Source organism: Bison bison, unplaced genomic scaffold, assembly GCF_000754665.1.
Source record: "Bison bison bison isolate TAMUID 2011002044 unplaced genomic scaffold, Bison_UMD1.0 scf7180017864309, whole genome shotgun sequence".
NCBI lineage: Eukaryota > Metazoa > Chordata > Mammalia > Artiodactyla > Bovidae > Bison > Bison bison.
This window is the reverse complement of record NW_011494881.1, coordinates 5,700,740-5,722,216: the sequence shown is the minus strand read 5'-3', so window position 1 is coordinate 5,722,216 and position 21,477 is coordinate 5,700,740. Positions and strand designations below refer to the sequence as shown.

At 52.8% G+C, this 21,477-nt stretch overlaps 1 protein-coding gene across 1 annotated transcript in view; it reads right to left on the bottom strand.

Annotated features, from left to right (window-relative positions):
* The window catches only part of CDH23 (cadherin-related 23), a 409,549-nt gene that overhangs the window by 257,093 nt on the left and 130,979 nt on the right, over nt 1-21,477 (bottom strand). Inside the window, exons 7-8 of the mRNA XM_010852241.1 lie at nt 11,853-12,047; nt 8,154-8,282 (exon numbers count right to left, since the gene is read on the bottom strand). Of these exons, the coding sequence (XP_010850543.1) occupies nt 8,154-8,282; nt 11,853-12,047 (324 nt within the window). The remainder of the gene's footprint in view (nt 1-8,153; nt 8,283-11,852; nt 12,048-21,477) is intronic.

The following is a 21,477-nucleotide window of genomic DNA, read 5'->3' as shown; positions in this document are numbered from 1 at the left end:
GAATAACACAAAATCCCGGGACATTGTTTTCACTAGGACCTGAGTAAAGAAGAACATCAAGGATGAATTATTCTGTGAATGAAAGCATCATAAATCCTGAAAGTGGGTATCTCTAGGGATGACCGTGACAACTGTGGTGGCCACCACGGTCCTCTGAACCATGCCCCATCCAGCATTGCAACCAGCAGCTCCTACCTCCCATGGCTCCATCCTCCACCCCATTCATTCTCCCTACAGCACCTGGGGAGAAGCTCCCAGGGTTGGCATAGCCACGATGGGATTCAGGGGCCCCTGATTTTGAGGAGCACACAATCTGTAGTAAGGGGTCAAGGACATATGGACAGACACTGCTATATAGATATGGGGTTTCTTGGAGGCATAAATGTACCCCAAAGTATAGAAGTCCACCAGGAGGAAAGAGTTGTACAAACGGCGACATTTAGGATGGGTCACGAGGAGTGGGGTTTTCCTGGTAGCTCAGCTGGTAAAGAATCCGCCTGTGATGCAGGAGACCCCCAGTTCGATTCCTGGGTCAGGAGGAACCCCTGGAGAAGAGATAGGCTACCTACTCCAGTATTCCTGGGCTTCCCTGATGGCTCAGACAGTAAAGTATCCACCTGCAATGCAGGAGACCTGGGTTCAATCCCTGGGTTGGGAAAATCCCCTGAAGGAGGGCATGGCAACCCACTCCAGTATTCTTCCGGGAGAAGCCCCATGGACAGAGGAGCCTGGCGGTCTGTAGTCCATGGGGTCGCAAAGATTTGGACACAACTGAGCGATTAAGTACACACGCAAGCATGAAGTGAGTAGCTTGCCAGAGAGAGAAAACAAAAAGGAACGTGCTTCAGGCAAAAGACACAGCCCTGCAGGGATGTGGAGGTATAAGACTCTCTAGGAAGAGATGCTGGCATATAATGGACACATTCAAATACCAATGGGCTTCCCACATGGTGCTAGTGGTATAGAAGCCACCTGCCAACGCAGGAGACATAAGAGACACGGGTTTGATCCCTGGGTAGGGAAGATCCTCTGGAGGAGGGCGTGGCAACCCACTCCAGCATGCTTGCCTGGAGAATCCCTTGGACAGAGGAGCCTGGCAGACTACAGTTTATAGGGTTGCAAAGAGTTGGACATGAGTAAAGCGACTTAGCCCGCACAAATATCAACTGGCTGGTTGATTCACTGAATAAATGAACATGTGAACAACTGGATCCTAACTTCACCACCACCACTCGCTGAGTCGCCCCTCACCTGGGGAAACCTTCAGTCTGCTCTGCAGGCCCTATCACACCAGCCCTGTCTGCCCAGCTTCTGGCTCAGGCTGTAGGTCCCACGGCTGATGGAGGGAAAGTAGGACAGCTCTGTACCCAGTGCCTAGGGAGATACCAACCCTGGCATTGGCATGTCTGATGAAGGTCTCTAATAGCCATGGCGCCTCTTAAGCATTAGCCATTCATCACCTAGAGACTGAAGCCTGCAGGCTGCACCCTCTACCCCGATCTGAGCACCTTGTCCTACGGAGAGAGGCTGGCTCCTGACATGCAAGACTCTGCCCCGGAGGGAGTGCCCTGGGGGGCACGATGCCTCCCCGACTCCTCCTGGTCTTGCTGTCAGGACACAGGAGGGGCATCTGCCACCTCACCCTCCTGGGGCAGCGCTACCCACACACAGCTGTTGCCCCGGCCTCTCCTGAGCCCAGGTACACTGCAATCCGGAACACCCCCAGGTTCGGTTGAAGGAAGGTGAGAGGAAACGTCTGCAGCAGAGAAACAGTCACAACACAGAGGCTGCGGCTGCGTAGAGAGCAAGCCTGACTCCTTCCGTTCATAGCTTTCCCCTCAACCCACCCCTCACAGGAGCTCTGTCTAGATTCCCCTGGGTGGGGGGGGGAGGGCGGGGAACAGACTGTTACAAAGTCAGAGAAAGACGCCATTAAAGGTGTATCTCCTGAAGTGGGTTCTGAGAACCTGAGCTGTACCAGAGAGTGTGAGGCACCCACGGCAGCAGGGGTCCCTCCCCAGCGCTGTGCCTGGTACCGCTGCAGGCACTTTTTATGCCTGAACTCATTTCACCCTCACAACTACTCCAGGACACAGCTCCATTCTATCGATGAGGAAACTGAGGGCCACGAGGTAAGTGGCCTTTACAAGGTCCCACCGCAAGGAGTGAATGGTGAAGCCAGCATTCGATTTCAGGTACTTTAGCTCCAAAATGCTCTTGCTCGCCAGACAATGCTGCCTCTGTAACAGGTTATATGATAAATATAATAAAGATAACTGTAATTTATGAAGGTTTTGGCTATGTGCCACAAGTATTAATATAAGTATTAGTTCAAGTCAAATGTGGGGAAACATATACCCCTCATCCCTCCCTTGGAGATGCACAACCTGCTTTAATGTGGTAAAGGCTACCAAAAGTAGCAAAGTGATAAAGAGATGCATCAACCTTTGCTCTCCCAGGCTTTCTAAGCTGAAGACAGGCTCTTGTCATGTAACATCTTGATAGCCCTGGACCTAGCAGTCCATGGAAGGTCATTTGGGAAGCATTGTATCACATCTGAAGGGTTTACACAAAGGGCTCCCCTGTCACTCCAGGGGAATCCTTTCGGGGGGATGCTTTTCCTGGTGTCACCTCTTAAACCTCCTGGATATGTCCCCAGGAGGAGGTCCTGAGAGCATGGGACTTTGATCTGAGGCTCTAGCTGCCAGAAAGGGCTTCATAGCCCATCTGACCACAGCCCATGGCTTCACACCCGTGCTGGGTGCTCCAGCACGGAGGGTCTCTGGCTGCCCTGGGCCTGCTGAGGGCAGGGTTGGACTGCCAGGTCATCTGGGCCCAGTGCCTACCAAAGCACTATTCCAGACAGTCATTAAACAATAAACCTTGGTCTTCCCTGGTGGTCCGGCTGTTAAGACTCCATGCTTTCACTGCAGGGGGTTTGGGTTCAACCCCTGGTCAGGGAACTAAGACCCTGCATGCCACTCTACGCAGCCCCAAATCACATAATAACAAACAAGCAAATAGTAAACCTTGAGGGAACAGCTGCACGCCCAAAGGCGAATGATCAGAGCCTGGTGTGGCTGGTTGAGTCCAGCACCGTGAGCCTCAGCACCACTTAGTAAAGGGGGCCAGTGCTGGCCTGTGCAGATAGCGGAGCTGGCGGCCAGGGAGCCCTCAGTTTTCAGAGCCTTGTGAGCATCTCCCCGTGGGCAGCCCCGAGCCGGGTGGCCTGGAGTCCCCCTGGGTGGACTGAGGCTCAGTGGGCCCAGCGGCCAGCCCAGGACCAGAGATCAGGGAGGTCGGCTCACCCCTGGAAGAGCCATGCCTGAGTGTCTACAACATGAGCTCTGAAAGGCTCCTGATAAGTTTGGGTTTCATCTCTTTTTGGATAAATAAATCCATTTTTAATAAAACCCTGAGCTTTTAATACAAGTGCAGCCACAAAGACGGGAAATGTTATGAGAAGGAATTAACAGGGAGGAATGGGGGCTCCTGGGAGCCCACAGCTCTTGTTTCAGAGTTTCAGTGATTATATTTTCAATATACTGAAACTTACTTCCTAAGATGAGGAGATGGAGACATGTCCGCCCTGGGCCCCTCTACAGGGGGGCACTCTGTCTGGCTGGCTCTCCAGAGAGGGACCCCAGTCCAAGGAGCACCAGAGTATGACCAGGAGAACAGATGGCCCCAAAGACTAGAGATGGGCCCACCTGGCTATGGAGCTTCTTCCCTTCATAAGAACTCCTACTGCAAAGAGGAAGCCCCGACATTCCCACAGAGAGGCTAAAGGTACACAGGCCTGTGGGGTCCCAACTCCGTATTGTGGGAAGATCAGTACAGCAAGGGGGTTAAGGGTCTGACTCTGTGGTTACACTGCCAGGGTGTGAACCCTTTGATTGAGTTACTTAACCTTTCACCGCCTGGTTTTCCCAATGTATGAAATGGGTATAAAACAGTCCCCACACCTCAGCAAGTTGATGCATGAGCACTTGGAACAGCACTGGGTGCATAGAAAAAGCTGTAAAAGTGCTGTCACTATTCTCTGGGGCCTGGAACCTCCACGTGCTTCTGGTGAAAGCTAAGACACCTCTTCCCAGACAATGCACACAATGCGATGTTCCAAATGATTTCAGCAAATGCAGACTTCCCAGGACCCAGGTTCATCAATCCTATGCTGGAGGTAAGGAGCTTTCTGGCCATTCTATAGAGAGAACAGCTAGGATCTCACAGGGAGACCTAGCATTAGTTGAGGACCTACTGTGCGCCAAGCACTGTGCTGGGCCCCCGCATGGGTCCTCCGTATTGTCCTCATAGTGAGGGTACATGTGGAGAGATTGTGGCTTAAGGGTTCAGGGATATGCTTAAAGTCCCAAGCTCTGGTGAGTGGGGGTGGGTTGCCAGGCAGCCCCCACTTCTGAGGCTTGGGTACCAGTAGTGAAGTCGAGACAGACTCAAGAGGAGCTGGGATTCCTCTAGAAGGAACACAACCCTCCTTTCTGTGGCTGCCTCTTTCCAAAGTAGCTGGCCAGGAGAGTGGCTGAGGCTGGAGCCTTGGCGGTGGGGGCTGTCCACCTCTTTCTCTGCTGGCCCAGCCCCTCCTTTCCATGACAGGATTAAGGACTTGAAAGGCCAACCTGCAGTTTGCTTTGGGAGTGGGAGGCGCCCTTGGTGGGGAGGAGGCCGGAGGGGGCTGAAGGGGACTTCCGACAAGAGCTGCCACAGCAGATTCTGAGGCAGAAAATCCTATTTCTCAGTCCTTAATTCCAGTCAATTCCAGTCAAAGGGCTGATAGGCATCGGCTGGCAGTAATTTGTGCAGTTTATCCGCTCTTTTCACCTTCTATCGGTCCTTCACTGACGGGCAGGCCGACATGCTGCTGCTCGAGTGAGGAAATTAAAATTTGATGCAATAATCCCAAATAAGAAGGATTTTATTAGGTAATATATACACTTTAGATGAGGCGTGCTGGCCTGATACACTGATAGAGGGAGGTATACATGCTGGGAGCCGCAGATAAAGAGGGGGAGTGGGGGGGTGGGCGAGGGTCTGGACGCAGGCCCCCGGGCCAGCAGAGGCAGGGCTGGGGATGGGGGACGCCTGGGGCCTCTGGCCCCACGAGACTAATCAGGCCTTGGTGCTCCTCAACCCTGGCCCAGCCTGCGAAGTGCTGTGTTAAATCAGGCTTCCACACTGTAAAGGGACATGGAAGGCCTGGATCAAGGCACGGAAACCAATTAGAAGCAGGGAAAAATCAGGCTCAGCGTGTATGGGAAACTGCGCAAGAGGCGAGGTAAACTTTCAAATCTGGAGGCAGGGAGGAAGAGCAGAGGTGTGCGGACATGGAGGTGATTCTGTGGGTGCTGGGAGAGACCGAACCCCCCAACTCACTTCCTTGTCTGGCTTGCCCGAGCCTGGTCACCACACAAAAGGCAGGACTCAGACCTGCTCTTTGGGAGCCCCCCAGACATGGACTTTAGTGGCCTCGTGGAGCCAAACGGACAACCGTCAAGGCAAAGAGATATCAAGGTCCCTCACTCTGAGAAAGAACCATATCAGATGCCAAGAAACTGGGCATAAGGAGGGTGGAGGCCATGGGGAGCAACGGCCTATTTGCCTGTCCTGAGGAGTCATCCTAGCAGGGGCCTGTGGAATCATCTGGGAAGGAGAGGGGCTGGCTTAGCACAGGACCCTGCACAGCGCAGGGACTTCATAAATGTCTAGAGGACGAGTAAACGAATGAAAAATAGAATGGCCAGGCAGACTCAGAAACCTGTAGATTTGAAAAAATCACCTGTAGTAATAGTTTGATTTAGTATTACTCTGCTACAATACAGGGATGCTGGGAAAGGCGAGACAAACTGAAGGGTCTCAGAGGACACTCACCCCAACACCCTTCTTGTTGACCACTGAGACTCTGAGATGAGGCTGAAGCTAGGACTTCCCAACCCAATCCAAACACAAAACCCCCGCATTCTAACATCTGCTGACGCTAGACTACTAGGTGCTCAAGTCTCTAAAACCACCAGGCCAAGGAGGCACTACTGAGATAAGGAGGAAGAGGTCTGGATGTTGTGTGATCTGGCCAGGCAAGCGCACGGTAGTACAGGGACCTGTTCTGAGATCCTCCAGCTGCTGGGCCACCATCACCTCTTCACTTCAATCTACAAGTTGGCACTGCCTGTCTTTCCTGCATTCAACCCTGGGCACAAAGCCCTGGGAGGCCCTGGTTTGAGACCCAAAGACTCAACCACCCTGAGGACCAGGAGCCCCAAAGTAACCCCCTTACATATCAGTGAATGTTACAGATGCGGCTACAATTCAGAGGGGAATCGTGCAGCCTAAGGACCAGGGAACTCCAGCAGAGATGAGGAGAGAGAGATGGCTCTGCCTGGTGGGCTGGTGAGGATGAGGCCGGGAAAAGAATTCTAAGAAAGGTCGTTAGTGATGGGAACCAACAGATGGGTGGATTTCGGATTGGTGAGTAGAGCAGTCACACGGTGTGATGAGGATGACAGGATAGTAAGAGAGCTGGCCTGAGTAGTGAGCACTTGTTCGTTTGTTTATTCATGCATTCATTCATTCCACAATTACCTCCTGAAGCACCCATGGTGAGCTATGCCCACAGCAGAGCCCATTCCCGCTGCACTATTCTCGCAGGCCAGGAGAGAAGCCAAGGGTGAGCGTACCGTGCAGGAGCACTGAGCACTAGGAAGGGATGGCCACAGGCTGAGGACAGGGGGAAGGACCCACCTCACCTAAAAGGTCAGAGTTGAGCATGCGTGGGCTTGTTGGCAAAGAGGTTTGGGGACAGGAGGAGTTCAGTCTCAGAAGTCGAAACTCCTGCTTCCATGGACCACTCAGAAAGAAAGGGTTGGAGTGGGGACATTTAGATGTCCCCCTCTACTCTCAAAGCAGCTTCTGACACCGGCAACAGGAGGCCACCTTGCTCGTCAGACCCTCCAGTCCGCAAGTAGCCCCAGGAAGGAAGTGGCTACCCTCTCACACCTGGAGCCTGCAGCATGGTGCTTGGAAGAGGCCAACAGTCAGGAGAGACCACAGTGCCAAACTTGGGAGCATGCTACCTAGTCTGTGGTGGTCCAGGAGCCCAGCCTGCAATCTGGTCAGGGAAGCCTGCCTCTCACTTGCACCCAAACCTGTGAGCTGCACAGACATGCAGGTGGGTCCGGAATAGCCACATGATCAGGTGGGCACCCCGCTTTGCTCTCAAAGCTGTTTCCTTCTCCTAAGCACATTGAGTGCCTATAGAAGGAGAGGCACAGTTTTCTTTCCATAGAGCTGCTCCCCTGCACGTTCAGGGGTTGTGTCTGCCCAGAGGAGCTGCCTTTTCTAATTCATCAGCCCAGTGCGGGTATTCTGTTCTAGTCCACACATAAGCATGGATGGCTACCGGAAGTGGGGTGCATGGCACTGCCTGCTTGGCCCACAACTGAGCAAAGCCGCCCACCCAGAGCCCCTGCCTAGGGGCAGCAGTATGCTTTGTCTCATAGTCGACTGGACCACAGTGGACACAGGGCCCATGGCCAGTCAATCTACAGGCTGGCTGGCAACTTGTGACCTTGTGACATGGCACAAAATCAGACCACAGCCAATCAGGTACCTCTCTTGAACACATGGCTTTGAGAAACCCAAAGTCTGGGCAGTTAGAAGGGGCAGCAGGAGCTGTGAGTTCTCAGGGAGGAGCCAACCCTGAGAGGGTCTGTGGGGCAGATAGTAAGTGGCCACCATCTTGGCTGGCCAAGAGAGGTGGATTGACCAGCTGACCCGTGGCGGGTGTGGCTGAGCCCCACTGATGTTTTGGTGAGCCTGGCTGAGTCCAAATTCACTCTCCAGTTCAGGCTGGATTTTCCACGGGCATCCCCATTTCCCATCACCCCACATGAAGCTTTCTGAACTGCTGCCCTTCACTTGCACTAGCCAGTCTCTTCTCTCTGTCCCTTGGAGAGCTCTGGGGATGAAGTGAGACAGCGAGGAGGTAGGGTGGAAGAGGAGGTTGGGTTTTCAATGCGCTGGGACACTCATCACTGCCAGGCACGTGGGAGCCAGAAACACCAAGGAGCCCATCCCACCAAACAGGGCCTCCATGCCCACCGGAAGTGCAGAGGGACGTCTCACAAGGGCGGGGAGGGTCTTACCGGGGGAGAATGCTCGTAGATGTTGGTGCTGTAAGGCAGGTTGATGAAGATGGGGTCCATGTCCTGGACGTCTGTGATGATGATGGCCAAGTTGGCCAGGGTAGACAGAGGCCTGGTCTTATCTTGATCCTTAGAAGGACAAAGAACACATCAGCTTAGGTCAAGTGATATGGACAAGGACACACACGGACACACACGCACAACACCCATGTGCACAAACGTGTGCACAGACGTACACACGTACTCCTACACTCCCACAGGGAAGGACATTAGCACACAGAGCTCAGGAACTCTAAGAACCCTCAGTGATCTCTGACCTGTGCAGGAAAACACACACAGGGCCCCCAAGGCCCAGTGGAAGGCGGCGTATCCACAGTCACAAAGCAGGGCTGGGGCGGAGCCACCCCCGCCCCCCGCCCCCAGGCTTGACCAGTGTGACCTCTGGTGGGCGGGGTGACTGCCTTGGGATAAAGGAATGGTGCGGCCCTTAGCTCCTTCTCTGGATTCAGCCTGGGGGCCACCGCTCCCTCCATGCCTACTTCCTGCACCCTCTCTTTCAGGGACAGCAAAGGAATTGACTAGGATGGGAGAGTTCCTCAGAAGAAAAGCCCTTTGACTGCAGAAGGGGCTAGTCTGGGCCCTGCACCCGTGCCCTGCACTCTGGGTTGACTGGTCAAGCAATTTTGCTGGTAGAACCAGTAGGGGGAGCTCCGGGGCCTGTGACATTTGGGGGACTCTGGGAAGGAAGCTTGAGAAGCCATGTGGCCAAGCAGGCAATGTTTAAACCCTCACAGTTGGAAATGCAGGCCTATAAAAGCTCACCAAGAAAGAAAAGCCAAACCCATTTTCTATTGCCCTAAATGTGAAATAGTTGCTGCTACTGAATAACAATAGCCAAGAAGAATAGAAACTACCTGCTGAATAGATTATACATCAGGCACTGTACTAGACACCTCACTCGCTTTGGTGGGGTGCCCGTTATTTCAGTTCAACAGACTCAGACAGGTTAAGTAACTTGCTGTGAGTCACACAGCTGGTAAGAGTGTAGCCAGGATTCAACTCAAGTCGTTTTGACTTGATCTGTCTTGATTTGAGGCCCTAACCTCAGCCCAGTTGCTGACTTGCTAAGTTACCTCAAATAAGTTATCTCCTATTTTGGAGTCTTGACTTCTTCTTCTGTGAGATGAAGGGACTCGCGGGAATGACCTCTATGGACTCTAGGCCTTGTAAATTCTCTGCTCTGGGACTAGAGAAGTGACTGTCCTTAGGTTAGATCTCCCTTGGTCTGTTTGGGATAATGTGAACGATGCAAGGCAGTCCCCACATTACAAGCCCAGTGCCTGCTCCTGCCCTCCAGAGACAGATGCTGAGCCTTCAAGGAGGAGGAAGGGCTGGCTGTCCTAAAGAGTCCTTGGGGGCAGCCAGGGAGACGGAGGAGAGGCTTTGGGGATGGGTCATGGCTGCAGCAAGGTAGGGGAGAGTCTGGAGGCAGGAGGAGCTGTGTCCCTCCAAACCACAGTAGAGACAGTCTCCCAGCCTCCAAGATGATGGGGCCCACAGCCCAGGCTCGGGGACCACCCTAGGGAGTGGTGAGAGCTCTCACCTAGGGACTGGAATGGGCATCAGGCAGACAGAGCCAGAGTGGGAGGCCCATCAGGGAGGCCCTTGACCTCTGGGGCTGGAGATGCCAATGGCTATGATCTGCTCTTACCGGCTTCTGTGGGCAGCTGGCCTTGTCCAGTCTGGCACCTGCCCTTCCTGTCCCACCTGTGGCTGCAGCCCTGCCTCTGCCAAAGATGCCCCCATACAGCCCAGCCTGGACTCCATGGCTGGGGAAAGGGGACGGCAGTGGGCACATCTGGCAGGCAGGCACCTGGCCAGGCTTCCAGCTGTCACTCTGGCGCCTACAGGTCTCAGCAACTTGTTCCCAGAGGAGTTGCATGTTTTCCCACCCACCACCCACCCAGCGGAGGCTGGAGACCCAGATGTTCCCTGCGATGCCACATGGGAGAATCTCCTTGGGGAGATGCCCAGCGGCCAAGGGCACAGTGCCAGCCCTCAGAGGGACTTGTGCATCAGATGGGGGAACCACCAAGACCTAAGGGAGTTAGTTCCAGGGCCCCTCCTGTTCCACTGCTTCAAGGCCTGGTCGCTGGAAGATTGATGGCAGTTTAACCACATTCACCATTCCAGCTTGAGCCCAGGCCTCTCAACAGGCCCAGCCACCCAGATTCGTGCCTATGCCCAGCTCTGCTCTCTTTGCCACTGGCCCAGCCCGAAGCCATTTTCACTGCAGATGGAAAATATCCCACAAGGACAAGTTCACACTGAAAAAGAGAACAAGCATCTGTGCATTTCTGGGCCCCAGTGTAAGGAAATGGAGAGTGGTGGGAGGGGCACCACCTTAAGTGAGTGTGCAAGGGTGTGCGGAAGGATATAGATGTGCCCCAAAAGTGGATTCCGGTCTTATAAGTCCCTTTGATCCCAGAAGTCAGTTTCACAAATAGCAGCACACATGTCCTCCCAGGCAGCCAACACTTAGCCAGGGGAGAAGGCAAGAACATGAGTATCATCTGCAGTGGCCTCCCCAGGGTCCCTGGACCAAGTTTGCATTTCCTGGTCTGGGAGGCCTCTCTGGATCTTGTCCAATCCTGGGGGAACCTCATGTTTCCAACTGGTCCCTAGCCCCAATGCAGTGTGTCTTCCCCTGGGATCTGAGCTCTGTGACCTGCCAAGTAGAGCCCACAGAGCTACGGGCAGCCCCCCTGCAGTGACATGGGGCCAGGTGGTGGATGCTGTGGGTCAGGCTAATGAGTCCCAGAGGCTCAAGAGGGACTCCTGTGATTTGTTTAACAGTTGGTCTAAGCTTTGTAAACAGAAGTCTAAGAACCAACAGGCCAGCTCTCGCCCTGCTGCCAGCTAAAGGCTCCAGCTGCGCTTGGAGGCCATGGCCAGGAGCAGGAAGCAGGGCGAGCAAGGAGAGAACTCTACTGAGGCCGTGGCCTGCCTGTCCTCCAGCCCCTCCGCAACCGCTGGTGATAGAGGCCACGCAGCTATGACGTTCTGGAGATCTGGAGACTCCTGGCCGTGGGGCCCTGGACAACCCAGGCTTGGGTTCTTGCTGCCCACCCTCATCGGTTTGTGTCTCAATAGTGTCAGCTATAAAATAGGATAATTATTCCTCTTCAACTTCCCTCTCCTGACTAATTCATCTTGGAATTCCCAGGACCCAAGCACAGTGCTTGGCACTGATGGATGTTCCCTTCTGTGTAAGTATCACTGCTCCAGCGCAGTGGCCAGGATGCTAGACTCTGACTCCTGCATGCTGGGTGGTGCAGGACACAGCTGGGCTGACACCTGTCTTGGGTCTCAGAGCAAGAGGACATCCTGCACTAGGAATGACCCATGGTGCAGGTGCTGGAGGTCACTGAATTGCTCCTGTGCCTCTGTTTCCTTATCTATAAAATGGGCCATAGCACCGTTGTGAGGTTTAAAGGAGCCAATCCACTCGAGTGCTCCCCACAGCACCAGGGACATAGTACGAACCCTCAGGAACATCAGCTGTTGTTATCATTATTATGATCATCAGCAACACCATTATAAGCCTTGCCCAGCAGGGAAGGAGGCTGACATCCTGTGCCCTCTCTGAGGGCAGGAGGCTGGCATCTGGCCGCCTGGGCCCCTGGCACAGGGACTCACCGTGGCGTTGACGGTGAGCTGGTAGGCCTGCGTGGTCTCGTAGTCCAGCTCCCGGATCACCGTGACGATGCCGCGTGCGCTGTCAACAGCAAAGAACTGGGAGGGGGGCTGGAAGGAGTAGAGGACGCTGCCGCCTGCGCCCAGGGCAGGGTCCGTGGCGTTCACAATGAAAATGGGCGTCCCCACCGGTGTGTTCTGGGGGTGAAACAGAGCAAATAAAAGGGTGAGCTGGAGCTCAGAGCAGCTGCCTCCATCAGTGACTATTCCCCCAAAGCCCATTAACCACGTCCCTCCAGCCAACCAGACCTGCAGCTTCATCATTTTTATTCTAAAAGGGTTCACAGGAATTTAAAACGCTATATCTATTTTTTTTTGCTCCATTTTTTGATGGCCTCCTGGTGGCTATAACAGCACCAGTTCCAAAGATGATCTACTTATCCTGAAGTTCCGGATGAGGGCCTTTTGGTCCCCAAACCCCTGTTTCTTGGCAGTTCTGCTTTCTCTGTTAGGTGCCCCTTGGCTGCCCAAGCCTCAGGCATGGGCTGCTCTGGAGGGCAGCCAGGAGTCTATGTGTTGGGAGGTTCCAAGGACAGGGAGCTGGAAGATGTGTAATATGGGGAGGTGGCATAGAGTCTGTGGTGGGGCTGGCCCACAGAGATTTCTTGACTTGCCTAGGGGTGGGGCATCCACATAACATCCCTGGGCCATGGCAGCCTGTAACCAGAGAGGCCCACAAAGCCTGCTCAAATGTCACCACCTCCTGGGAGCCTTCCATGATTCCCTTTGCTATACACTGTGTTTGTAGATAGACCCCTGCCCCTTTCTGACTTGGGGTTTCTGGTTAAATGTAACTTCCTCATGGAAGCCTTCCAGACCCTTCAGGCGGGTCAGCCCCTACCGTGCTCCCAACCCCTGCCACTATTATATTCAGGGTCCCATAGCACCCTGGAATGTTTGATCACCCACAGTTCCTCTGTAATTCCCCAGCCAGTGCCTGTCTCTCATTGCACATGTGCTCCATAGAAACCATAGAGCTCTATCTGCCTGGCCCAGCAGGTGCCTGCCACATGGCCGGTGTCCAGTAAGCATCCTTTATGAAGACATGAATGAATCTCTATGGCAGCATCTTAGCACATTGTATTCTAAGTATCTGTTTGCATCCTCTGCCCAACTGTCAGCTCTCATCACGATCGTGCCCACCACAATGCTTGGCAGGTAAGCCACACCTGCAAAATTCTGCGTGAGTAAATTTACTCTTGACTCAGTGAGCTCTGGACACATCAGAAGATAGGCTACCTAAGGAGGCTCTGCCCAGAGGCAGGAAGAAACAATTCCTGCTCCCGCTCACTGACGGTGCTGTGCCACATCTAGGCTGTGAGCTGCACCCATCAGCTCCGTGACAAGTAGCTTTCTAGGTGCTTGCTATGATCCCTCTTTCAAAAAGGAAGCCAAGGCTCAGACAGGTTAAGGAACTCATCCAAGTCACCCAGCTAGGCAATGGCAAAGACCCTAAATTCAGGTATAGTTCATTCTAAGCCTATCTCTTAGCTCTAAACACTTCTGTAAACCTTGAGGGCAGTTTTTTCCCCTAAGTCTTCCACACAGTGCTGAGGTCACCTGCCAGCATGGGTGGTACCCTCTAGCCCAGAGTGTGGGACTGGCCTGAAAGTTCCCTGAGGGCAGAGACAACATTCCTGTGTGATCTTTTTACACTGGGACAATGACTGAGTACTTTCGGACACCTGCAGGGCTCCTATCAAGGAAGACATCACACAGCTGCCCATCTCTGTGCTGCTGCCCATGACCTGGGTCACTACCTCGAGAAGCTTCTCTCTTTGAAGACCAGTCTCAGGCATACTGGGAGCCCTTCCCCAGGGCTGTCTGCTGGAGGCAAGTGTGTTCTCTGTAAGACCTCTAATTGGGCTGGAAAGGGCCTCCAGAGGACAAAGCCACCGAATTGCCACTGTTTCTCTCTGAGTGTGCTGCCCCTCCCCCATCACCAGGCAAGTGTCCACCTGAATGGACAGGCTTACATCCTATCCTTTTCCAAACCACGCTGAAGACAGGGGCAGACAGGTAAGACCCCTCTCCTCCATCCCATCCTTGATGCTCCATGCCCCTCTGCATAGGATACAAGCCTCATAGTCTGGTCTTGTCTCCCCCTTCTCGCTTTATTTCCTGGCAGGTATCATATCCTAGCCTTTTGGCTAAGATCATGTGCAATATCTTTTCTTACCAGTTTACTATTTCCTGGCACGTAGAGCTATTTGTACTTCTCCAAACCAGCACACTCCCTTACACTTCTGAGTTCCTGCACCTGCTTTGCCTTTGCGAGGTCTGTCCTACCCAGCTCAGTGGCTTGGAAAACAGATGCTCTCTTTCTCTCCAAAAGAGGGAAAATGTTCAAGTGTACAAGGGGGCAGAGGGGACAGGTGCTAGATTTCAGGGATGGACAGACTTATGTTGGAACCTAAGTCTTATTGTGTGTCTTTGGGCTAGTTACTTCATCTCTCTGATCCTTAATCCCCTTTCTGTGCATCAAAGTTAATAATATTTCATACAGTTAATGTGAAGAGTACACGAGCTCCTGAGTATAAACTTCCCAGAATATATTAAGTGCTCAGAAGATGGCAGTTGTGATTTTATTGTCTGAATGCCTTCTAGAGGGTGGCAGACAAGAACATCTCCAAGGGTAGGGCAGGGAGGCATAAAGAAGCACCATGACTACTAATGATACTGCGCTGGGCATTCCCTGTCTGCAGTCCCCAGATCCACCGAGCACCCTTCTCTGCCATGACCCACCCCCTGCCCGCCTCCCAAGCCAGGGTGGCCTCAGTGCACTGCATTCCCAGGTTGCCAATGGGAGGGGCTGGTAGGAGCCCAGAGTTTGGGGAGGAGGCAGGAGGAGAAAGGGTTTGAAGTGTTACTTTCCCAGTCCCTCCAGCTCCAACCCAGCAGCCCCTCCTCTCCAGCCCCAGGTTTCAGTGGCTCCAGCCCTTCCCCTTGCCCCTCCAGTCCTAAGAGTAGAAAGAACTTGCCAGTGTTGCTAGTCCTTGGAGCCTCAATATCCCTCAGTGTCGCTCTAGCCCTGCACCCCCTCTGGAAGTTGTCTCTTCACTGAAATGCCTTTATTGGAACTATCCGAGATGAACTGTTTCCTGGGGAACCCTGACAGATGCAGGCACTCTGCAAAGGACCTACCCCAAGCCACATGTTCAAAGCCCCAGAAACTGAACTCCCCAGGTGCTGGGGTGAGCAATGCCAGCCTCCATCCCAACATGCCAACCACAGGAGACTGGTCTGGAGGAGATCTTCATGAGGTTCTCAGCTAACCTACAGCTCTCTCTCTTCCCTCCTCCCCGTCTCTACATCCAACATACACATCTCAGGAGTGCCAGTGTCAGGCCCAAGCTCCAGAGCACAGCATGCCATTGCAGCCTGTAGCTCTTGCCACAAGAGGGATAGACATGTTCTGATTTCAGGGTGGCCAACCCCCAGTGAGGCAGCTGGATAGCACTTCAGAGCACACCCCACATGGAGTCAGTGCCCAGAGGAGAGAGACGGCTCCCACGAGAATGTCAGCTCTCCAGCTGCCTGCCTCAGGGAGGAAAGGACATTTCACTCATCCATACTGCATAGTCTGGGGCGAAGGCTCTCTGAGCATCTGGTCAGAGGATTTAAGAGCAAGCTCCAAGAAGACAGGAAAAGTGGGAAAGGAAGGGATGGTCCTGTGTCTGACCTTCTTGGATTATGTTTCATGCCCTGCAGTGAAAACCCATTTAACTTCTGCGTAACTTAGAAAAGGTTTTAAATAGGCCTGACAAGGAGCCATTCCCTTAGAAGGGACAGGCCATTGGAGAGGAAAGAATGCTGACCTCCTGCATTCCCAATCCTGGGCACCATGCTTTTCTGGGAAATGGGGGGAGGGGACTCTCACCAGCACATACACTGGGGGATTCTTGGAGCACCCAGCTACTGGTTCACAGAAACATCAGATACGTTCACAGGTTGACACTCAACGCAATCAGATTTCCTCCATGGGGCCAGGCACATCTGGATTTTCAAGTACATCATAGGCAGTTAACACCTGGTGCTCAGAGTGTGGGCTCTGAGTCAGACCTCCTAAGTTTGAGCCCCAGCCTTTTCCCTTGTTGGGTGGAGACCCTGGACATGTGCTGTTAAATTTATTATTTTGGTCTCAGTTTCCCTATGTAAAGGAAAATGTAAAGGTGGAGCTGTTAACACTACCTATATATCCTGGGGTAGTGGGAAACTTTTACATGAGCTAAGGTGTGGGGAGAAAACCTCTCACTGAGCCGGGCACACAGCAATATTGAGTGATACTCATAAATGGTCACTACCATTATTATGGTGGTAATAAAATACCATCACAGGCGGCATGAGATGAGCCTATTTAAAGTGGTGTGGGGGGATTAGAAGCAGGGTAAATGGCTGATCTCTTCATCACGAATTTAGACAAATGAGTAGATCAGAATTCAGGAAGAGAACACCTCTGTTGAATGGTTCACGGCTGTTGCAGACAGGATGGGAGAACCTCTGAAGACCCTCCAGAGTGGGTTTGGAGAATGTGAGATGAGGGGTGGGATCTGATGGAAGGGTGAGAGGAGTTCCTGGAGGAGCACAGAGGCCAGGCCTGACCATGCACCACTCAGCGAGAAGATGGCTTCAATGTGGAAGCTGGAAGGCACCTTGGAGATTATCCAGCCTAGTCTCCCCAGTTTTTAGATGGGAAAAGTAAGAGGGTGCACTTCCAGGCTTTCTGTCTCACATGTGCTTAATGGCAGAGCTGTGCCTGGAAATCAGGTGTCTTAACTCAAGTGCTTTACTTACGCTACCCAGAGACACTACCCACTGTGTCCTGGCCCACCCTCCTTCCAAGCAGAGATGCTCTTTTTACCAAAGGGATGGATCTAGGCAGCCGTGTCTGTACCAAGTGACTTCAGACCCAGGCCACATGAGATTGGTCCAGGGGTAAACACATGACTCAAGCAGGCCAATCAGATGGGGTCTTGTAAATTAAAGCAACTTTCCATGGGAACTTGAAAGAAAGATTCCTGCTACCTGGTTGGGGTAGAGTGGGTCCCACGACAGGCTGAAAGTCACACAGAAGCTACAGAAACAGAGGTGTAGAGGAAGCCCATCTGCAGTGAGCATAGGGCATGGTAAAGCAGAAAGCAGAGACGAGGGCTCTGAGGGCCTCCCCTGCCCCAGCCTTCACAGAACCTGTCTGGCCCTCCCCTCCTGTCCTTGGCTGTGGTCCTGAGACACAGTCCATGCTGTTCTTTCTGTGGGTACCACCTGCTCATTCCAGCCTGCATGGGTCTCAGCTCCTTGCCAACCTGGTCTGCTCAGGACGCATCCAGCCACGGTAAGGCCTCCTCACTGCATACCTCGCCCCAGGTTCATCCTGCCCCTCGCCTGCTGGGATCTGGCCTTTCACGCTCACAGCTGGGTCATAAAAAGCAAAGCTCATAACTGCTGAAGGCACAAGAGGTGACGTGGGGAGAGGAGAGAGGCCTGGATGAATGAATGTCGGCTCTGTCTTCTTTTCAAGTGTCCCCAGACACTCCTCCTAACATGCAAATCCACTCAGGTCATTGTGAAGGTCAGCGAGCATGTGGGGTGGGAGGGTAGGTCTGGGAGAGCTTGACCATGGGGCTGACACAATCATCCAGGACAGACCTGGAGAAGAGATGCCCCAGAGAGTCAGCTTCTGCCCGCCTGGAGTCAGGGGACCAGTGGGACAGTGCCTCTATAGTGTCTGGTCTTAGAGTTCAGGGTCTACAGAACCATCTGCCAGGTGGGCCAGGGCCATGAAAAAGTAGGCCAAATGGCCCGTTTCGGCTGGGGGTGGGGAAGCCCCATTCTAGGGCAACTTCTCCCCACATATTCACTGTGGAAAGTGGCTCCGGGTCCACCTCTGTGCTGGAAAGGAGCAGCTGGTCTCCGGAGGAAAGGCTGCACAGGACGTGATTACTCCCGTTCCTGAGACAGGCCTCTTAGCCCATGTCTCTGTCTCAGCTCGGCTTCCAGAGCTCCTTCCTCCACGGCATCCCCTGTCCAGCCCTGTCCTCTCCTTCACAGCTTCTGGGACATCTCCTCAAGTGCACTGCCCGTGCCTCCTGGGGGCCGGGCAGTGTGGTGAGGCATAGTCCCCAGCAAATCTCCTGCCCTACCAGACCATCCCTCTCGGTGAAAGGCCCGCTCCATGCAGGTCACAGACCAGGCAGGCCCCGCACTCTTTCCACTCCCCATTTAAGCTCCGCATCACTCCTGACGGACCTGCTGTAAACGGGCCACCCTGTGCAATTCAGAGACAAATAAATCTTTTTGCTACTCCTGGGGTGACAAGGGAATAGACTCTGGCAAAGTTCTACCATTTCAGGGATCTTGTTCGTTAATAATAATGATAAATAGCTCACTTCTCACATGCAGTGTGAGCCGCGTTACTCTGGGTTTCTACAGAGGTGGCCGGGGGTGCTCACTGGAACGGGTGAGGGGCGCAGGGGCAGCGAGGGAGGAAGAGGGCCAGACAGGCAGCACAGAGGGTGGAAGAAACAGGTGGAGAGAGTGCAAACAAAGAGGAAGGGAGAGAAGGGGGAAGGCGGAAGGAAGACCAAGGGGGATGTGAAAGGGGCAGAACTGGGGGCCAAAGCAGACTGGGGATGCGGGGGAGAGAGTTTGTGAGAGCAGACAGAGGGAAGACAGTTGGGAAGAAAGGAAAGGAAAACTTTAAGGAGCAAAAGAGAGATTCTAGAGGGAAAGTTGTGAACAAAAGACAAGAAGTAAAAAAAAATTCAGAGCAGCATGAGAAAGATCAGAAAGAGACATAAGCCTGCCATACCCTCTCATCTTCATAGTGCACCCACCTCCCCGCCCGTGAGATTTATTCTCAGTCCTGGACCAAACCTCGAAACAAGCCCAACCGTTTCCATTGTAGGTGCCATCTCTAAAGGCGTTATTAATATTTATGGAATGCTTGCTAGATGCTGCCACAGTCTTTAATATCTTATTATAAAGCCTGTTATAAAATGCATTAGTAATAAATTCTTGACAGATGGACTTCTGACAAGGTGCCAGTGCCTTGGTGAACAGACCCTCCTGGACTGAGCTTGTGGCTCAGAGGCTGGGCTGCTGGTCCCTGAGGAGGGGACTCAACCCTTCACCTGTCAGCATTGTTACAAATTTTATCTCATTACCTCCTTTTCCCAGATGGGGAAATGGAACCTCAGAGAAATGAAGCTACTGGTCCAAAGTCACACAGCTTTAAGTGATGAGTAGGACTTAAAACCAGGTCACCTCTGTGTTCCCAGACCTTGGGAACCCTGGAGATGAGGGTAGAGAGTGAGCTCAGGGCTCCTGCTCAAGCAGAACTGGTTCATTTCCTCTATAGAAGGGCTGGGGATGACACGCCCAAAGACGGTAGATTCAAGTTGTCTGGGTTAGGGAAGAGAGCGTTGGTAGAGAGTTTTAGCCCAAAAAGAATTTCAGAAGGAAGAAGGGTCTCAAAATTTGCACACTTTCACTGGGGAGAAGGAAAGGGGCTCCCACTGTGACTAGAATAATTAAAGTTATAAGTAAAGACGTTTCTGATGGGGGTGGAGGGGTAGGTGGTGCCAGGCAAAGTGGAGGTGCCCATGTCTTGGTCTCCACTGATGCCAAAGAGGTTCTTTTTTTCACTTATGACTCTGGAGCCGGGGCCTACTGGGGAACTTGGGGATGGTATAAAGTTTGGGAGGCTTTTGGCATTCTAGCTTATAGAGGAGAAGAAATGAAGTCTATGGGAGATATGGGCTGTATTTCTTCTCAAACAAGAAGAAGGCCTGTGTGGGCACCAGATGAGAGCAAGGTCTAAGAAGAGAACTGGTGCAAGGAGGAGAACCAGGAGAGGCGGGTGCCCACTGGGCCTCCGTGGATGTTTCAGGTGCCCTCATTCTGGTCAGGGAGAGGGCACATGGTATGTACAAACACCCACACATGTACCATACCCACACACGTGCACACACGCTCCAGCACCTCCCTCTGCAGAGGAGGCTGGAAGAGATCAGTTACAACATCTCTTCTGTCGACCAGTGTCTGTTCTCTCTCAGACGCTGTGCACTGGACTCTAAAAGGTGTTAGATCTTCCCTGAGGGCCAGGATTACTGTCAGGTGGACGTGCCAGCTCTGTGGGCAGAATGAGCCTCAAAGGGCTGGGCCCCAAGCCCCGCATACCCTAATGTGGCTCAAGCACTTTCTCTGGACTGAGCTGGACTCCTCAGCTGTTCCATTCTCCATGGAGCAAGCTCAGTGCTCTCGTATCTCCAAGAGCCTGCTCCTTTCTCAGCCTCTGGCTCCATACTGTCTATTCTGAATCCTGGAAAGACCTGCATCAAAGTGCTTACCTAACTTCCATCCCCAGTGGATGAATCTAACATGAATCCCCGAGTTCTGCCAGTGTCTTCACCTGCCGGATGTGCCCCTCTCTCTGGCCTCCCACTCCTCACCAATCACCAGGCTCTGTCAAGCCTTCCTTCCACATTCCTCAAATCCTCCCCCTCTCTCTGTGATTTACCTTAGCCACCTCTGAAGTCCTAGCAGTGTCACTGGCACGTAGAAGGCATTCAATAAATGTTTTAACAAAATCAGGCCTTGCTGTTAAACACAGCAGATTGAACATACCCACTGATTTCTGTTTCTGTCCCAACCCCTCACCAAAATGACAGTATGGAAGTCTAAAATGCATACATCCATAAGCGCAAAAAGAACAGGAAAGGAGGTGGCAACGGATGATTGGTGTCAACAAAATCCTGGAAACAGACGCAACTGGAAATTGCCTTAGGAGAGAAGGGAAAGCTGAAACTCTGGCTAGCATCTTAGAATCTCAGGAAAGCTCAGGAAGTGGAGACACAAAGTGATACTCAAAACAGGAAGACTGGCTGCAGATCTTTAAGAAGAGTGGTAAGACTCCCAGATGCCTTCCCCAGCTCTTGCAGAAGATATGAGGTTTGCGTTCTGGAGGGGCTGAGGTAGTCAGGTTCTGGACTCAGACTGGGAGCTGGAAGAGGCACTGAAAACTGGGAGGTTAAGTGAAAAGCGGCAACTCCCCTCATTCCCATCTCCAGTCAGGCCTCTTATAATCATTCAGCCTTGTGAAGGCTGACAGCCAGGCAGGAGATAGGGAAAACTGGCCCAAGAGAAAAAATATTTACATGTTGAATACCCCCAACACATACAAATCCAAGTCCTCACCTAATTATCAAGTCCACTGGTTAATACGCAGCACCCTCCTTCTTGTGCTGTGCTTAGTCACTCAGTCATGTCTGATTCTTTGCAATCCCATGGACTGTAAGCTGCCAGGTTCCTCTGTCCATGGGATTTCCCAGGAAAGAATACTGGAGTGGGTAGCCATTCCCTTCTCCAGGGGATCTTCCCAACCCAGTGATGGAACCCAGGTCTCCTGCATTGCAGGCAGATTCTTGACCATCTGAGCCACCAGGGAAGCCCAAGAATACTGGAGTGGGTAGCCTATCCTTTCTCCAGGGAATCTTCCTGACCCAGGAAACAAACTGAGGTCTCTGCATTACAGGTGGATTCTTTACCTGCTGAGCTTCCAGGGAAGCCC